The 19,878-nt window shown below is 38.9% G+C and overlaps 2 protein-coding genes across 11 annotated transcripts in view; one reads left to right on the forward strand and one right to left on the reverse strand.

Annotated features, from left to right (window-relative positions):
* POGLUT2 (protein O-glucosyltransferase 2) overlaps positions 1–19,878 on the reverse strand; it is a 65,527-nt gene that overhangs the window by 1,819 nt on the left and 43,830 nt on the right. Inside the window, exons 1-9 of one of the 2 annotated variants that reach the window (XM_077158625.1) lie at positions 11,699–13,117; positions 7,462–7,667; positions 5,952–6,157; positions 5,692–5,769; positions 4,265–4,437; positions 3,906–4,143; positions 2,380–2,589; positions 1,482–1,571; positions 60–167 (exon numbers count right to left, since the gene is read on the reverse strand). In XM_077158625.1, the coding sequence (XP_077014740.1) occupies positions 60–167; positions 1,482–1,571; positions 2,380–2,589; positions 3,906–4,143; positions 4,265–4,437; positions 5,692–5,769; positions 5,952–6,157; positions 7,462–7,667; positions 11,699–11,883 (1,494 nt within the window). In that variant the 5' untranslated portion in view covers positions 11,884–13,117. Of the gene's footprint in view, positions 1–59; positions 168–1,481; positions 1,572–2,379; positions 2,590–3,905; positions 4,144–4,264; positions 4,438–5,691; positions 5,770–5,951; positions 6,158–7,461; positions 7,668–11,698; positions 13,118–19,878 lie in introns of those variants that run through there. The other variant, XM_077158626.1, reaches the window with a different exon arrangement.
* The window catches only part of BIVM (basic, immunoglobulin-like variable motif containing), a 48,792-nt gene continuing 41,236 nt past the window's right edge, over positions 12,323–19,878 (forward strand). For 3 of the 9 annotated variants that reach the window (XM_077158627.1, XM_077158634.1, XM_077158635.1), the window contains exons 1-2: positions 12,323–12,454; positions 17,609–18,202. In XM_077158627.1, coding sequence (XP_077014742.1) covers positions 17,725–18,202 — 478 coding nt within the window. In that variant the 5' untranslated portion in view covers positions 12,323–12,454; positions 17,609–17,724. Of the gene's footprint in view, positions 12,455–12,477; positions 12,770–13,487; positions 13,611–13,756; positions 13,970–14,024; positions 14,139–17,608; positions 18,203–19,878 lie in introns of those variants that run through there. The other 6 variants (XM_077158633.1, XM_077158629.1, XM_077158631.1 and 3 more) reach the window with 6 other exon arrangements.

Here is a 19,878-nt window from a genome sequence, read left to right on the forward strand (position 1 = left end):
TGTGAGGTTGTATCAATGTTTGTTCTTACTCTGACATTGGCCGGGTCAATTCTGGTTACCTTTTTTCTGTGGCAAGTGCAAGGAAAGAGGTCATCCTCAGTCTGTGGTTCTACCCTCTTCATACCCTCTCGGATTTTGGGCTCAGTCACTTGTAAACTGGCATATTCCTGTTTAATTAACAATGCAAAGCATTCCTTATACAGCACTTTAAGTACATTTACCAAATTAGATATTTTGGAATTTGCTATATATGGGTCATTTAATTCACATGTCAAGTTTGTGTATGCAAATGCTTCCATAACCCCTTAAATACTCAACAACAGAGCTTCTGAGAAGCAGCTGTCCTTTGAACACTGGCTGTCTATTCCTAACCAAACTCTCCTTATTCCATCCCAAATTTATATGGCCCGTATGGTTTTTACAATCTTGTTCCTTATAGTAAAAATAACCATGAGCACAATCTTCCTGAACTTCCCCACTAGACTAAGAATTTGAGGACAGAGACTATTTCTGCCTTACTGTCCACCATAGCTTACACAAGCATCAGTCATCATCTTCATTTATTATATACTTGCTTTGTGTAGGCACTGTACTAAGTGCTTATGCTCAACTAAGTATCATTTGAATAAATGAACACTATCCTGTGGCTTTTCAGAAATTCAGGTAGTAATTCTCCTTGATCATTCAGTTTAGACAGTTCACCTTATCTATCCCTTCTTCATTCATTAGGGAAAGTTATAAAGGGGGAGAATTGTCCAGAAATAGACCAAATTTGTTCTATATGAGAGTCTAGGATGTGTGATTCAATATCAGCAATGCTGAGACAGAAATCTTAATATAGAGCCAGTGTTATATTAGCAAATTACTCATTTACTCCTGCATTCTTTCTACATATATTTATAAAGTCTTTTAAATTGTCAGCTATGCTTTGGTTACAATTCCTAAATGTTTAGTTTGGGTCCATGAAAAGAACATTAAAAAGAAGTCATGGTTTATAAGGGGTCAGCACAACAGGTCCAAATATAACCTATACTGTTTAGAAAATGAAATGGTAAGACAGCAGCAATATCATATAAAGAGAAAATATGAATCATTTACAGCAACTTTGTAGGATTAAAAGTCAATTTCTTAATCATATACCATATATATATATTTTTTTCCTTTTTTGCACGGGTAGGCACTGGGAAACGAACCTGGGTCTCTGGCATGGTAGGCGAGAACTCTGCCTGCTGAGCCACTGTAGCCCGTCCACCATATAGTTCTAATATTAGTATTTTTCACTTATTGTTAGCATTTTCCCTAAATTAATTTTTGGTTTGTAACTATTTTTCATTTGATATTTGTTCCTAATTTTCATTCACAGAAGTATACATATCTCCTTATATTAATATACTTTTAGAAATTATAAAATGAAATATTATTTGCTCCCAAGGACATGTACAACTACAAATTATATGTACATTTTCTTGGAAAATACTGACCTGGAAAAGTTTGAAATAATAACAAAATATGTCATCACCCATGAGATTATTTCTTGCAAATTCTTGTCCTGCTTTGGCTATATTCTTTGCCTACAGGAACATGAAAAACCCTTTAATTAAACATAGTTTTTCCCAAACAGATAAATACAAACTGATTCTTGAAGTAAATAAATACTACATATAAAATGTTTTTTTTAAATAGTTTAACAATTCTACTTGTTTATTTTATATAAAATATAAGTACATATGTATTGTGGGATTAGTCTTATGTGGTAAAGAAAACATTTAACATAGTATGTTTGTCCAAATCAAAGGGAGGTTTTTTTAAGACTGAAGTTTGAAAAGTCATCTTGGTCAAGTAGAAAGAACCAAATCAAAACTTTCTAGAATTAAACTTCTCTTAGAGAAAGAAGATATATGCTAAGTGGAGTAACATTGCATTTGTTTGTAGAAACAAGTAATGCAAGATGAAGCTTAATTCTCTGCCTTCACAACTTTCAGAAGACAATTAGCTTGCAGCTTTTTTCATGCAATCGTTATTATAACCTATAGCACATACAGTTACTCCTCCAGGCAGACTGGCCATCTTAATTTTTCTATTGTTATTAGAGGCAGTACTTAAGGCTCAAAACAACCTGATTAAAAGAGAGAGCATAATCAAGGCCAAGTTTAGTCTTTAGTTTCCTATTCAGAGTGGACATTTAATCCAAGATCCAACTCCTGTGTTCACTCTGAGAAGAACTGATGTGATTTTTATTCTATGGGGAGGTGGCTTTCCATTTACAAGTTTTGTATCTGAGGATCCTGGAAGCTTTCCAGGCACAAGACATTTAAAAATGAAGTCCGATATTGGGGTACTAGTGCGATGTATGTAAGCCTTCTAGGAGACTGACCTTACCTCTTCATCATGATCTTTGGCCCATTTAAGTTTTTCTAAAAGATCGCTCAGGTTACTTTTAACTGGAATATAATGTTTCCAGGGCTGCAGCTCATTATAAAAGTGTTCATAGTAGATGGAATCCTGCTTTAGCACAACGCTGTCGCCAACTAGTAGATATGGCAGGCGATATGCTGCTACAGTGCCATCGATATTTATTTGATACTTATGCTGCAAAGCAAGCAGTAAAGCATAAGAACCTCAATTAATTCTACTCTCTTTATTCTCCTCCCCTTACCACACATAAACTCCCATAATCCTCAGATCAAATTGGCTGGATTTTGCTTTCTACCTTCCCCATTTAGTAAGCTCTGTAATATAAAATGCTGACCTAGAACTCATTTTCACGCTCTCCTAAATATCACAATGTTCACCTCTCCTAAATATCATGTTAGGCAACAAGTCTGACATCGAAGTGGTCAATGAAATAATAAAACTGTTCTCCTAAGGCAGTATAAGGAAAGATATATTTATGTGTGACTGTAATCTCTGTATTATCTTACTGATTGCATATGTGAACCCAGTAATTTTACATTCTATACCATGTTAACCATATTTTTTAAACACCAGATGGCTATACATGTCTTAAGAAATTTAATAAGCTCTGGGGCAAGAACATTTATGAAATCAAGTATCCATAGAAATATGGTGATGAATAGACCTTAGTTGTAGAAAATTCAATACTTAAGAATAAAGCAAAGATGTCTGAGGGATGGCTAGTGTCAGCTCTCTTTGATTATAATCATTTTTTCCCAAAGCCTTTGTGATAAGTATGGAAAAAAACACTATCATTTCAATTTATGACATTTTTTAGGTCTATCTATTGTCATATAATTCATCAAAAGAAAACTGGTCATCTATAGGGCAGACAGAGCTTGCTAATCACTTGCCTTCCTACATATAGAGAACAGACTACTCTTTGTCCATCTTTCTCCCAACCACATGGACTTCAAAAACCACTCTCTGATCCAGTGACAGGGTAGTGTCTCACTGAATGAAAAAGGCAGTTGTTAGGAAAGGATTACTCCTGGGACACATGAACAATCTATATCCCCTATCCTAAATCCCTAAAATTACACCAAAAGGCCTGATAAGAGACACCTAGATTATGTCTCCTTTAGTCTTTTGTGATATGGCTCTGCAGAGGAATATTTTTTAAATGACTCACATGTACTTATTAATAAAAAAAGAATTTAGAGTTGAAGTCTGTTTATTTTGAGGGTTAGTTGGGAAAAAAATTATAGCTCTACCCAGGGCCCAAGTTCTCTTGATAAGTATTTGATATCAGGGCTGGGTACGAGTCCAGTCTCAGGTTCCTAAATCAGACTCAGGGCCACCCACGCTTTGATATTCATCAAGTATTATGCTCCCCTCACCCATTCCTTGTAATTTGTAGACAGGCCTCAAATTCCCTCTTCCAGAGGCTGTTTATACATAAATGAAGACACGTGGAAAATAGAAAGGATTGGCCACTGATGATTTCATACCTTGAAGAAATCAAAAAATGAAATGTGTTTCACAATGGGACCATACAGACTTTCATCATGTTTAAAGAAGAAAAAGTTGGTGAAAGCAGCATCTATGAGTTCGGGGTGTTTTCTACTGAGTTTAACCAGTTCGAGTCTTTCTTTGCGGCTGTCTCGCCCTCTCCAAACAGCAGTGGAGTTTTTGTTTTCCCAAGGAGGTCCTGTGTTAGCTTGCACAGACATCATATCCAGACTTACTCTAGAAGACAGAAAGTGCAACAGATATTCCTCCCAAACCGTCACTTCACAAAGTTTGTTAGAAAAGAACTCACCAAAGAAAGAAAACCAACATTCTGGGTCAACTGAAACACATCTCTCACCGGCCCATTGTTTCTAGGACTGAATCAGTCAAGTCGTAAGTAGGCATCACAATATCTTTGGAATCTGTGGAGCCACACCAAGAAAGGATTGGATGGATGTTTGAATTGGATTTCTTTTTTTCCAAAGGCCAGTCTCCCAAATTAACAAAAAACTCAACATCTGGCATTTTCACCTATGGGGAAAAAAACCCAGAGAGGTTATTTCCAATTTCTTTCTTTTGATTTTTCAATTGAAGTTAGAAATTAGCACCAAATAAAAGGTCTTACAAGCTTCAGGTAATGATAATTACCCCAATTTGAATAGTGGATAACTTTTCAGCATATTGTCACATGTAAAAATATACTTTTATAGTGCCTAAATTGGCCAATTTACTTTCTACAAGAGAGATGAATTTCTGTACTAATACTGCCAAGAGATTCTAAGAGGATCAAAGAGAGAAAGAATCATGGCAAAAATAATCACAAAATATAGCACTTGGGACTCTAACTCTATTTCTTATTAATGAGGCAGATGTTTCCATTAACCAGTATTTGAACCTAGGAAGTCCAACACCAAAGCCAGCATTATTTACTTTGAAGTTATGTTGCCTGTACTAACAAATGACATGCACACGTTATTTTATCTGGCCATGGAAAATGCTTGGAATCCAAAGCATCAAAACATACAAACAAAGTGATAAACAATAAATTTTTTTTTAGGCAAGAACTGTAGCAGTCAGTTTGTGAAACATCTTGAGATATTGGAGTCCTGAAGAACATTCTTCTTTCTTTTTTTTTTTACATGGGCAGGCACCGGAAATCGAACCCGGGTCCTCTGGCATGGCAGGTAAGCGTTCTTGCCTGCTGAGCCACGATGGCCCGCCCAAACATTCTTATTTCTAACAACTGACACAGATGAGCAAAAGAAATCTGTCAAATCCCTAGCTTAAAGGATGCAAAAGAACTAATGTTATACGGCTACCTATGTTCAAATTAACTGACTGTAAATGGTTTGCAATCTTGAATAGAAAAGAACTATTCAAGATTTATTTTCCATGAATAAATTTTCCATTTAATCTATCAATTTATATATAGAGATTATTCAATAAATGGCTAATGAACAATTATAATAAATGTAGGCATTATTTTTCACATCAGCCATTTTAATATTACTGTCAAAATACTCCTCTAGAACCCTGCTAAAGTACATCATTCCAAGAAACAGGATTCAGTACAAGGCAAGAGTTTTTTGGACTTAAAATAAGTTTAGTACCAACCTTTAATTTTTTATAAGACATTTTCCTGTATAAGGTATCCCACATGACATAAAACTTCAGCATAGCCTTATACTAAGGCTCCAAAATAGAATATCATTGATAGTTATCACTTTTATTTTGACAAATCTGGACTTAAACTGTTCTTTATACCTAGAGAAAATATATACTTACCTTTCTAGTCAAAGAGAGTAGTATGGCATCCATAAAAATTCTAAAACCTACATGTTCACCATGAGTCTTGATATAAATCTGAAAGAGAATGAAACATTTTTAATATTAGTCTAAAAGTACACACAGAGAGCATTGAGAAAAAGCTTGTCAAAATGATCCTCATTAGAATGATTTTTAAATAAAACTAGCTCCTAATATCCAAATGGTCAAAAAAAAAAAAAAAAAAACTAAAACAAACAAACCTCAATCATATACTATACCTTGTTATCCTTCAAGGTGTAGTGACACAAACTCTGTCTTTGCCCAAATCTTTGGGGGATTTCTACTGCAATCTTTTCTGGATCGATGGTAGGGAAATGTGCCAGATCTTTCCGAATCTGACTAATGGTTCCAGGGCAGTTCATCTCTTGTAGCCAGGCTGTGCTATCTTCCAAGGGGCAGTCACAATTCTCATGGTAAACTGGCCCTAATTACATAAATGCAAAAAGTATAGCAGTAATAATTTCACTCAGCATTTGAGACATATAACAAAGATCTATCATAAGGCTTCACAAATTCTGCCTAATTTGATAGGAAGGGCATTTTGATTAAGAAAAAATATTTTAAAAGCAATAGATTTTTATTATATTGGGACATTGCTAATAAGTTAGTCCTCTATTTTGACAGCTCTTCACAGGGATATTTTCATACTTGGGCCCACTTCGTATGCGTTCGAAAGAAAGCGAATGGATACTGATTTCTACTCTACAGTAGATTATATAGTTTACTATTCTTTCAAATACATTGTGCTTTTAAGAATAATTTAAGTTAAAGGATGTCAAAGAAACAGACTTGTTTTACTGAAAGACAAAAATGATATGAAATTAACGTTTCAATGATCTATCATATGTATGTGTTCTAAAAAGTATCTAAGGCCCTATTCTCTGTAGGGTACAACATCATCAATAACAAAAAAAATAAAGAACTACAAGTGTGCTTACTATTTTTTTTTAAGAATTATAAAGAAGCAAAGGTAAGCCTCAAAACAGTTTATTTCATTATTATTATAAAGAATTAATTGTGGTATATGTTTATAGAAATAGTACTAATATGACAGCATCTGAATTGAGATTCTCCTGTCATTTCTTTCCATAATTCTCAGAGTCTCTCTTTACCCAGGCAGTAGTTAACAATGGAGTATCTTTTTAAGGTTCTGTAGGTTATACCATGCCATATGGTCCTAATAGAAAAAAGGGACCTACATACTGTTAAAAAACATCTCTCTTGGGGGGATGAGGAAGACTTATGCCTCTCTATGTACACTGCATCTTGGAGTGCTTACTCTTATCCTACACAAGAAACCATCAGATAATTTATCTGGAAAAATGACATTGGAACAAAGGCCAAAAACAATGGTCAGCTTTCCTGTTCCTCGGCTTCAAGCCTCCTCTCTTCTGGAAGTGATCTGCCAAATTTCAGTAATACTTATTGGTTACTCACATCACAGATCTCCAATTAAGAATGTGTCATATATGGCTTGATTATTCTCACCAAAGTTTTTTTTAATAGGGAATTCTCTATTAGCATGTTCTTTATTTTATAGCAAATTATAATTTCTATTCCAATTTTAAATTTCTCTCTTTTACCAGGATTCTTAGTTTAGTTTTCAAATAAGAATTTCTAGTTTAGTTTTTTCAAAGAGAAAATACCATGTTAAGTCATGTTTGTTGATGGAATAATATTTATTATTGTATTCAAATACTGCTGCTTTAAAATTATGTCCCAAATTACCTTTTAAAATATATGGAGATTTAGCCACATGTTGACGTTGAAATTTAACTTCTATCTTCAGATTTCTGTAGCTTGCATACATTCTGTATCTTACTATGAAGGATCCATCTTTTCGATCTAAAACCTGGACTCCAACTCTAGTGAATTGCTCATCCGGTGCTGAGATTTTAATCTGGAATACCTTTTCACCTGGAGAAGATGTGAATCTGTGATGGGAAGAATAATAAGATGTAAAGGACATCTCTCTCTAAGCCAACTTGGCAGGTGAACGCACAGCCTTTCCCCCTACGTGGGACATGACTCCCAGGAGTATAAATATCCTTGATAACGTGGAACCTGACTTCCAGGTATGAACCAGGACCTAGCATCATTAGAATGAGAAAGCCTTCTTGACCAAAAGGGGAAAGAGAGAAATGAAACAAAATAAAGTCTCAGTGGCTGACCTGGAGGTTATTCTTATACATTATATAGACATCCTTTTTAAGTTTATGGCATATTGGAGTGGCTAGAGGGAAGTAGCTGAAACTGCTGAACTATGTTCCAGTAGTACTGATGCTTGTAGAAGACTGTATGACTATACAGTTTTTAAATGTGACTGTATGATAGTGAAAACCTTGTGTCTGATGCTCCTTTTATCCAGAATATGGACAGATGAGCAAAACAAACAAATAAAAAAGGATAAAAAATAAATGGTTAACGGGGAGATAAAGGGTAAAAATTGGGTAGATTGAAAATACTGAGGGTTAATGAGAGGGAGCATAAGGGGTATGGAATGTATGAGTTCTTTTTTTTCCATTTTATTTCTTATTCTGGAGTGATGCAAATGTTCTAAAAATGATCATGGTGATAATACACACTATGTGATGATACTGGGAGCCATTGATTGTAATATGATTGGACTGTATGTGTGTGGGTATTCCTCAATAAAAATATTTAAAAAAAAAGATGTAAAGGACAAACTCTCTATTCTAGGAATCTTAGACTATTCTCCACATTTGATCCCTGTAATGTACTTTTTTCTGCTCTCTTATGCTTCTGGTATAAGAGTGAACATAATGGATCACAGAGATAAAAAAAAAAAAGAGATGACAACGGACAAGAAAACATAAAAGTTCCATTAGAAAATCAAAAGGGAATATGTTTGACTACTAATCTATGGAAACACAGATTATTATACACTGTCTTATACATATTTCTTATGAATATTCATATTTATCATGCATACATTAAGCATATTACTTATTCATTCCATATATAAAAATATTCTTATCAACCTCTATTTTTATCATGCCTATCACATCTGAAAATTCGTGGTCGTAGGGCACCTCCAAAGATAATGATCTACTTTTTTGAGAAAACCCTAGGGGCCCTAGAATAGGAGGCCGTGGCAGCTTTCCTAGAGACTTTGGCAGTACATTCCTGGGCTAAGGTCACTGAACTCAGGAAGGCCCGGCTGATGACAAGGAGTGGCTCCTTGTTAGCAAGCAGGGCCATCTGGTCAAGGAATGAAGATGAAGTCCCTGGAGGAGATGTTTCTTCACTCTGCTCAATGATGAGTCTGAAATCATCAACCTTTTCCTGGGGAAGTCCCTCAAGGATGACGTTTTGAAAATTATGCCTTTGCCAAAGCAGACCCATGCTGGCCAGTGAACCAGGTTCAAGGCCTTTGTCACCACTGCAGACCATAATAGCCACATCAATCCGGGTGTAAAGTACTCTAACGTGGTAGCCACCAGCATCATTGGGACCATCATCTTGGCAAAGTTCTTCATTATGCCTGTGTGGCAGGTGTACTGGGGGAAAAAGATAGGTAAGCCCCATTCCATCCTCTGCAAGGTGATGGATGTTGCAGCTCTGTGCTAGTGCACCTTATCCTGGCCTCATCTCTGCCCCTGTGCCTGAGAAGTTTCTACAGCTGGCTGATACTGACCACTTCTATACCTTGGCCAGGGGTTACATGACCACTCTGGGTGTTTTAGTTTCCTTGGCTGCTCAAGCCAATACCATGTGATAGGTTGGCTTGAAGAGTGGAAATTTATTGGCTCACTGTTTTGAGGCTAGGAGAAGTCCAAAACAAGTCCTCATCAAGGCAATACTTTCTTCTTGAAGACTGACCTTCTAGGGCTGGATGCCAGCCATCCTTGTTTCTTGGCTCCTCTGTCACATCGTAATAATGCACATGGTGGCCATTCCTGGCCTTCCCCTTCTTTTTTTGTTCCACTGACCTTCAGTTTCTTGCTTCCCTTGACTTTTTCTCTACCTGAATTTCATTCTGCTTCTAAAGGACTCCAGTAAGAGGATTAAGACCCATTCTGACCAAGTTGGGTCACATCTTAACTAAGTAACCTCATCAAGAGGTCCTACTTACAAAGGGTTCACACCCTCAGGAATGGATCAAGTTTAAGACCATCTTTTTCTAGGGTACATAACTTCAAACCACCACACTGGGCGACCTTGTGAAGTCACCTTTGATGCCAGCTCCAAGACCTACCACTATCTCACCTCCAAACTCTGGAAAGAGACGTTCACTATGCTGACCAAGACTCTCTATCAGGAATTCACTGACCATCTTGCAAAGACCCACACCAGAATCTAGGTGCAGAGGACCTGGCCACAGCTTAAAAGTAAAGTGAGTTAATTATGCCTGAACAAACACACCCACCCACATACATACACACAGAAAATTATCTTTGTGCTAGTTTGAAATAGTATGTATCCCCCCAAAACCTTATTTTAAACCTGATTCAATCTTGTGGGAACAGCCGTTTCTTTTAATCCTGCTTCAAGATTGTTTGGCAGAAACATTGGATTAGATTATCTCCACAGAGATGTAACGAACCCTATTGTGGGTGTGACCTTTTGATTAGATGGAGATGTGATTCCACCCATTCCAGGTGGGTCTTGATTAATTTCCTGGAGTCCTTTAAGAGGAAACATTTTGGAGAGAGTTCAGAGCTGACACAGATGTTTGGAGATGCCTGGAGCCCAGCAGATGTTGCTGTGTACCTTCTCATGAGATGTTAAGTAAGCCAGAACCTAGGAAGAGCCAAGGGAAGCCAACAGATGAAAGCCATCCCTGGAGAAGCAAAGTGCAGAACCCCCACAAGAACAGGGGATGAAACAACAGAGCCCAGGAACAGGGGACCAGCAGATGCCAGCCACGTGACTTCCCAGCTGACAGAGGGGTACCTGACCCATTGGCCTTTCTTGAGTGAAAGTGATCTCTTGTTGGTGCCTTAATTTGGACACTTGCATTTCCTTAGAACTGTTAACTTTTAACATTAAATTCCCTTTTTAAAAGACATTACATTTCTGGTATATTGCATTCAGGCAGCTTAACAAACTGACACAATCTTCTTTTGAAAAATCACTCTCAATGATTCTTTAAAAAGTCAGTATTATAAATCATGCTCAGCTATGGGCAAAAGCAAAGTGGTTTGTTTATCATCCTAGTAACACTGTATAAACGTTTTTTGGAGTGAGAGTGCTTACTTTTAAAACACTATTTAGCTTTCCCAATTGTACTAATTATGGCTAAGTGACAAACTTTACAAACTTTTTTTTTTGCTTTAGAAACATATTATTCCTAAGATTTATTTTCTACAAAATATACATGCCTAGCATCTACTACTAAAAAAAAAAAACACACACACACACACACAATCATTTCACAAGTATATGACATAAAAATAATTTTGAACTTTAATTTTAACGTATGGAACATCTTAGAAGTGAAATAAAGTTTTGTTACAAACACACAAGAGATTCATACTTTGTTACTTCCCCCGTAAATTCTAAAGTTTCAAACAAAGCTTCATTCTTCTCTTTGGATTTCAAAAAATGCTTATCTATTTTACTGAAAACAGAGGGCAGCAACAGATGAAGCTAACCAGGAATCTAATAATTAGGTTTAAATTCCTCATGACAGCTTTTGAGGGGAGAAAAAGTAGTTAAATATGGTACTTCCAGCAAAGTAGAGGGGCTCCTGCCTTCTCCAGATTATGCGGGGTTCTCTATCCAAATAGCTAGAAGAGCCAAGTCTGCATTTTTCCCTAAAAATACAGAGAAATTTTGATTCGGAAGGCGAGACTGGCACAACCAGATGTGGCTAGCATCCACATATCCTAGAATTTAAACTGCTGGGGAGAAACGAGTTCCTAGGCAGACAGCACTTGACGGGTGAAGCAGCAACTTTCACTGCAATGCAACATAGTGAGGGGGTCGTTTCTCAACTTACTTATTCCCTGATGTATCCACCGCCTGAATATAGAAATAGCGGGCGGGAAGAACGACATCTGGTTTTAGTCCAGGTCCCCATATTTCGCTCTTCTCCGGGCTAAGTTGCTTCTCTCCGCCGATCTCGGCAGATGCAGCAGGAACTGTTCTTAGAAAGAAGCAGTAAAGCAGCAAAATGCTAAACATTTACAAGACGGACTCTGGAAATGCTCCACGGATAAAGCGTAAGACGTAGACAACGACCACCCGCAGCTTCAGCACGGTTGCCAATCACAGCAGCAAACCTGGCTCAAATAGGTGTCGTTTAAGGTGCAAAAGCAAGGCGTGCAGATCTCTTTTCCCGCGGGAAAATAACAACCAGAGGGCTGGCATGTGCAGGTTAAGGATGCCAGTTGGTCTGCTGAAACGGACCAGAACCACGCTGCCCCTCTTTCTTTGGACAAGGATAAACTTCGGTTACTTCTGCAACCCGAGCATCATTTGGGGGGCAAATCCGCCTCAGGTTCCAGCCCCAAGGTGAAAGCCAAGGCGATTGGTTCGAGTGCCAGGGCCAGGCTTAGTAAGGCGGTCTCCAAGTGGATGGAGGAGTGGACACGCGGCCGAAGCTCCGCGGGCTTCTTGGGATATGTAGTTCGGGACAGAACTAGCGGAAATCCTGCCAGGGTTTTACCCATCTCTCACTGATTTATTTACTTTTTAAACACCGGTTTCGGGGAGCAGATAAATAACGACAGATGCTCAATAGCGGGACATGCAGGTCTGTAGACACAGTTGACTGCTGCTATTGCTTCTTTTTTGGCCACCATATCCTGCACATATGGTGCACATGCAGAGGGCAGGTATAAAACACGATGAAAGCAAGGTCTTGTAAATTAAATCTAAAGTCTTCTCGCTGGGCACCGCAGTCCAGGGCGCTTTTCCCGGCTCGCTCGGATGGGACGTGAGACTACAGCCCCAGGGTAACCGAGGACGCGCGAGTCGGCAGGCCACACGCTAGAAGCTGTAATCCCGGGACCAGGCTGGGCTGTGACGTGGCCGCCGCGACCCAACGCCCCCGCTGTGCAGGCCAGAGGTACCAGCTGTGGGCAGGGTCCGAGATTTCGGCCGGCCGCTAGTGCGCCTGAGTCCGCCCGCCTTATTTAGGTGCCACAAACCCCGCCTGGGCTGTGGAGGGTCCAAACTTCTCGGAGTCCTGTGTTCCTACGCACGAGTGACCACTGCTTCTGTTCCCTTCCTCCCGGGAAAGAAAAAGGGAGAAAAGCCGTCGTTAGGTTTTTAGAACTTGGGCCTCAAGGGTGGAAGAGAAGCACTAGGGGAAAAAAGGTTCTCCTGTGAACAAAGCTCGATTTGGAGGCGCCCTTGGCAATCCGGTGAATACCCGGGATTCCTTCTCAGGCGCCCGTCTTCCTGTCAGACGCGCCAGCGGCTCTCGCACCGAGCGCAGTGCCCGCGCCCTCGCCCCTACACGCCCGCACGAGGGGCACACCAGGAGGGGTCGCGGGGTGGGCGGCCTGCAAAGCCTCCCGTTCGGTCCTGTCTCTCGACCTTGACGGCTGCCCCTAAAGCCTAGACCGTTCGTGTGGGTCTTTGATCTAAAGCAGGCCTGGTCCGAAGCCAAGGCAGAGCTCTGTTTATTTTATTTTTTTGCAATTATCATTATTAATGAGGTAGCATCGTTCATTAAACGGCTTGAAAAGGGGGATTTTCCTCTTGGCCCTGGTGCAGTAACTCTACCCCGGTCACACTCGCCCAGTTTCCTTTACCACTAGGGAGCGTAACGCGGGCCGCTTCCAGGCAGTCCCGGCCCGCCTCCTCCCTCTCCGCTTAGCCGCCAACTCCATCTTCCTGCTGGGTTGGGATGGAGGGAGGGAATGAGTTTCCGCTTCACGGTCGGTGACTCGCGGCGCGGCCTGGTGCGTGGTGGGAGGAGAGGGCTGCCCCGGTCTCGGGAAATGGGCGGAGGCGCCGCTTGGCTAGGGTGCCCGGGCCCCGCGGCTTGTCCTTGAGGCGCCGCGCCAGGGTGGAAGGCCTCCCAAGTGGGGCGCGGGGTGGGGGCGCAGCCGCGCTCTTTCCTCTCGGCGCTGGCGCCGCCCCCGCGCACACTGGTTCCGCGCCGTAGGGACCCGCCTGCGCTGGCTGTCGCCCGCGTTCTCCCGCGGCCTCCGATCCCGGCCCTGCAGCTAGCTTCGCAGAGGTGGGCGGGTGCGGAACTCTCTTCGCCTGCCCCGAAGCCTGGGCTCCATCCTGGCACCGTGCGCTTGGAGGAACCCCGGTATCCTTTCGTGGGCTGGCGGCCTCGGCTCTCGGGAGGGGTCTTCCGGCGAAGAAGGGGCCTGAGGGGGGTGGGATGGCGATCCATTGGAAAGGACGCGGAGAAAACTGGGATGGGTGCTTGGGGTTTCTCCTTCTGGTCTCGCCCTGGGGTGGATATTCGACCTTTAGTAAGTCATTTAACTGCCCTGTGCCTCCTATACAAAGTATAGGGTAGTGATAGTTGTCATGTGTGGAAGGCATTACTGAAGAGATTTTTTAAGATGTTTACTTTTTAAGCAAACTTGATACTTCCCAGCATGGGTTTAAATTATAATCTACTAATATATATGACCTAGGCAATGATTATTGGCTATAGAAATGGGGTATTTATTTTACAGCACAGTTCGTTCCAAAGACTTAAATCATTACTTAAAGCATTTAAAGCTTTCCATTTAATAAAATTTCGCTGTATACACATTTAAAAATACTTCTATTGCTTGTGGAATGATTTTAGGAATAAATCTTTAAGTTGAGCGTTAGCTCCTTTAGTATTTCTTACCAGTAATTTTTAATATAGCAACGACTCATTTACTGGATTAGGAAACCACAGTTCTCAAGGTGAGAACCAAGGAGCAAAAGAAGCCGTTTGGCTGAAACTCCAGTACTTGATTCATAGGGTCACTTTTTGTAACCCTCTCCTGAACCTAGACTCCTGATCCAGTGCTTACAGTAATGCCTGGCATGATTTAGGCACCTAAGAAATAAATATTTCTTGCATGAAACACAAATTCTAGGACCTGGGGATACGTAGTTACCAAAACCAGATTTTGATCAGGCAGAGATTCATCAAATAACCATGCATATAAATGTAAAATCGTTCCCTGGAAAAACTTGTGAAGAAAGGGAAGCTGAGTATATACAAAGTGGCTTGGCCTGATTTGTGGAGCAAGGAAAACTTTCCCCAGAAAGTGACATTTGAGCCGAGATCTGGAGGATGAATGATAGTTAACTAAGAGGGGTTGGATTGGAAGGGGCAGCACTCAAGGAACCAAAAGGAGGGCAGTTTGGCTGGAGCTCAGAGAGGAAAGGGGTGTATGTGATGAGATGGAGCTAAAGAGATGAATAATGGGGCTGGACAAGGAGTTAGCCTTTCCTTCTGAAAGATGAGGAGGCCCATGGAGGGTTTTAGGCAGGGGAAGTTGTATGATTATCTATATATAAAAGCTTTATTTTCTAATATTGATGCATAGGGCAGATTAGAAATGCAAATCATGGGAGTGGGTAGGGAACAAGGAGTAGTGATGGAATTGTGAATGGTTTATAAAAGTAGGGACAAAGGGAGATACAATATGTGGCAAAACTGTGCAAGCTGCAGGCTATTTAGTGGAGGAGCAAATGCCCCCCTCTATACCTTAATATTTCCTGAGCCTGTAATGACAACATAAAACAATAATTGATATCTATAATGATTCTGTTAACCATAATAAATTGTGCATCGTTCACTTTAAAGAGGCCGGGTTCTGAGCAATGTACTGTGAACACAGTAGCAAGCAAAGCACACTTAATCCTTGTCCTCATGGAGTTTACCTTGTGTAGTGGGAAGATTAGATATGAATCAGATATACAACATGGAAAAATAAACAGTAACAGTGTTTAAGTAATGGTATTTTGCATGATTTTTTATTTTCTGCTTAATATGTTTTGGAATTTTTTTCTCTAATATGTTTTAATTTGTGAGGTCTGTAATTATCACAGAGTTTTTTCGGAGAAATTTCCATAAAAAATGGTTCACATGAGAAAGTTTTGTTATTTATCACTCTAATTTTACCATTGGTTTTTTATAGTCAATATAAAATATGTTCTTATGCTGATGATCTTCACATTTTTGGGTAAAACTGCAACCAAGGAGATCATTCTTGTTCAGTGACTGCTACTGAAAAACAAGCAAACCAAAACACAAGCCAAACCAGACTGTTTTTTTTTTTGCATGGGCAGGCACTGGGAGTTGTATACTTGTGTGTTTGTTAAACAAGTATTAGGTTCTTTCTTGTCTTTAGCTTCTAGGAAGCTTAGCCCTAACTTTTGTGCTCAGATTCCGGTATTTTTCCCTTAGTCTATGTTTTCAGTTAGAATATTCTCCTATATGTGTACCAAATGAGAATACTTCGTAAAATATCAACACTACCACACGAAAGAGAGCTGGTCCCACTGGCAAAATTCTACTCAATTTAAGGATGGAAGTATGTCAAGATACAAACTTAGCTTGAGATGGGTATATCCAAAGGGCAATTCTTAGAACATTTCTAGGTCACCAGACCAGACTAACTCCAATAACCTTTGCTCATTGCCCCTTATCCTTAGTAAACACTGTCTTTCATTCCTCACCCTACCCACAACCCACTCACACAGCCTCAGCTCCACATATTCAGACATACCTCTGTCCACTACACTGGCATTTAGAAGAAGGTATGAGAATAACACATCTGCTAAAAAGCACAGAAAGTGAATCCTCAAAAAATATGTTTAGTTTGCCCTGCGCTTCCCTTTGTCTCTTCTACCACCATGACCTTCGTACCATGAAATGAGTAGGAATGTGAAAGTGTAAAAGCTAGCCGTTTAGAGATCCATTATACCTGCTTCTAAGATTTCTTGACCAAAAAGAAAATGAAAGTTTGCAAAATGAAACCACTGGATATTCCATCTCCAGTGGTGACTGAGGAAGCTTCTGCCAAACCACCGTCCTGCAGATAACTCTAGTATCTGCACAACTTGTTTTTAACAACCCACCATCTGAAGGTTTTAAATAGACAGAACACGTACCTTAAAAATAGAGAAAGTTGAACCTTATCTAGGATATGTAGAGTACTCCAATCTGGAGCTCTGTTTCCCTAAATTACATTAAGTACATAAGTCATATTACCTTGTTCTTTTTCTCCTTACAGGCTCAGTATAACACAATCATCTTCTCTGTTCATTATTCTCAGTCATTTTTTTTTATTTCAGTATTTGTAAGATGGGTTTTATATATTTTTTTGTAAATTATGTAAGTTTTTATTTCTGATACAAATAAAATGGACAGAGATAGTAACTGGTAAAAATCAACCTATCAAACAGGGTGGTTTGAATTTCTGAGAGTGCTACTCTGGTGCTCTAGTCCTGTGAAATGGAACCTGTGTCAGGGTATCTTCCAGATAACTTGTAGTAATTCACCAAGCATTTCTTTTTGTATAATTTTTTAGCTTTCTTGAATGCCCAGTGTTGCTGAGTTAAGCTTTTTGTTTTCTTCCAAAAAATCAGTTTTTCTACGAGACTAATGAGAAGTTAGTGACAGCTTGGATCGGTACCTGTTTGTTTTCTGTTAAGTGACGGATGTTTTAAAATTTTTAATTCTAATTTTTTGATGATCTAAATCTGTGGCTGTTATTTATCATGCATTCTTTATGTTTACATACTCTTAAACTAATCTGTCTTTTTACTTTTATTTTAAAATGACATTTTTTAATGAGTCATGATCAGAGGTATGACTGTAGGCTTACAGAAGTTATGATATAAATACTTTTAAAATAAAGGTATATGAATAATAATTGGTAGACTTCTTAGAGCTGTTTGTGGTGTCCAGTGGATTATTGATCTTTCTTTTCCTCCCTTTTCTTTTTAGGAGCCTGGTTTTTGAAGCTCTCACGTTTTTTAGAATGCTGTAAACAGCTGTCAAAGTTTTTTCCAAGAAACAAAGAGCTGCAACTTCTTTCTAACAAACTTTGGTAGTTTCATTCAATGCCTAACGTTGCAGAAACGGAAAGGACAAATGGGCGTGGAGATGGAGAGCACAAACTTGGAAGAAATTCTCCTGAAGAGAATTTGCAAGGTGCAGTAAAATCTTTCTGCACAAGTGCCTCAGGAGCATCCTTGAGTCCTAAAGGAGATGGTCATTATCCATGGAGTTGTCCAGTGACCCATACACGAGAAAAAATTTATGCTATCTGTTCAGACTATGCCTTTCTCAACCAGGCAACCTCATTCTATAAAACTCCTAATGCAACACGCTCTTCTTGCCTCCCCGATAGTACCTCTTTATCTGCTGGAAATAATTCATCAAGATACATTGGTATTCCTACTAGTACATCGGAAATAATCTATAATGAAGAAAATAGCTTGGAAAACTTATCCAATAGCTTGGGGAAGCTACCTCTTGCATGGGAAATCGACAAATCAGAATTTGATGGGGTGGCCATAAATTCGAAACACAAATTAGGTAAGGAAGGAGTCATGAAGTTCATGTGCGAAAATAATAAGAAAACAAACCATGTCTATTTGTTAAACTTTCCATTAAGCATGTTTTTCCTTTGTAAGACTGAACAAGAAACATTACTGTCATCTTCTATCATTGTAGTTAAAAAAAAATGAAACCCCACATATAGGGTATTTAATTCATTAATGTGTTGTGGCTGGAATCATTAAATATGACCTTTGCATTTTGAGAGCTTTTCAATTCTCAGAATGCTGTAAAATACAGATATTACAGATAAATATCCTTAGCTTAGAACATGGCTGGAATAACATACTATTGTGCGGTAGTTTTGCAGGCATAAGAATGCATATTTCCTGACTAAAAGTCTAGTTTTCTTTTTTTACCATGTAACATTGTAGCATTTTGGTTGTTAACATTTTCTGAGCATCCAGTTAAGTCCTCCATATACAACTGAGTAGGCTGTATCCTGCACAATTTAAGAGGGTACTGTTCACCCGGGAGTTGTCTTTATTCCTGCTAATTCTGCCAAATTTGTCATTTCATCTAAGTTGTCACATTTGGTGGCACAAAGTTGTTTGCAATATTCTCTTATCATGTATCTAGCATATGTAGAGTCTTTAGTGGTGACCCCTCTTTCATTCCTGATACTGGTAAATAAATTCTCTTTTTTATTGATCAATCTAGCTAGGGCTTTATCAGTTCTGTTTATCTTTTTAAATAATTTCTGGCTTTGTTAATTTTCTCAGTTGTTTGTTTCTGCTTCATTGATTTCCTTCTCCTTCCTTTGCATTTACTTTGTGCTTCATTTTCTAGCTACTTAAGATAGAAACATAGATCATTTATGCGAGACATTTCTAGTCTAAGCATCTAATGCTCTAAATTGGTCTCTAAGTACTGCTTTAGCTAACAGCCCACAGGTTTTGATACAATGCATTTTTATTATCATTTAATTCTAAGTGTCTTCTAATTCCCCTTGTGATTTCTTCTTTGACACATGCATTATTTGGAAGCTTGTTGTTCAATTTCCAGATATTTGGGGGTTTTAAGACATTGTTTTAATTGATTTCTAATTTAATTCCATTGTGGGGAGAGAACATATGATTGTAGTCCTTTTAAATGTGCTGGTTCTTGTTTTGTAGCCCAGCGTATGGTCTGTGTTGGTGAATGTACCGTGTGTGCACATGAGTAGTGTGTGTTCTGCAATTGTTGAGTGTGGTGGTCTATGAATATTAATTAGGCCAATATGACTTATCAATTGTGCAGATTTTTGTCTTTCTATGACTTTACTTGAATGTTTGTCTAATCTTATTAATTACTGAAAGAGGGTGTTAAAAATCCCCTACTATGATGGTGGAGTTGACTTTTCTCCATTTAATTCTGTCCAGTTTTTGTTTTCATGTCATTTGAAGCACAATAAGGTGCATCCATTTATGATTTTTATGCTTTCTTGATGAATTGACCCTTTTGTCATTATGAAATATCCCTCTTTATCATGGCAGTATCTCTTGTTCTGAACTCTACTTTGTTTGATATTAGTTTAACTACACCAGCAACTTTCCTTTGATTAGTGTCTACATGGTATGTCTTTTTCTCTTTATTTATTTTCAACTTATCTGTGTGTTTATAATTTTTTTCCTTAGTTATTTTTATTTTTATTTTTATTAATTAAAAAAAATTAA

This window comes from Tamandua tetradactyla, chromosome 4 (genome assembly GCF_023851605.1).
Source record: "Tamandua tetradactyla isolate mTamTet1 chromosome 4, mTamTet1.pri, whole genome shotgun sequence".
NCBI lineage: Eukaryota > Metazoa > Chordata > Mammalia > Pilosa > Myrmecophagidae > Tamandua > Tamandua tetradactyla.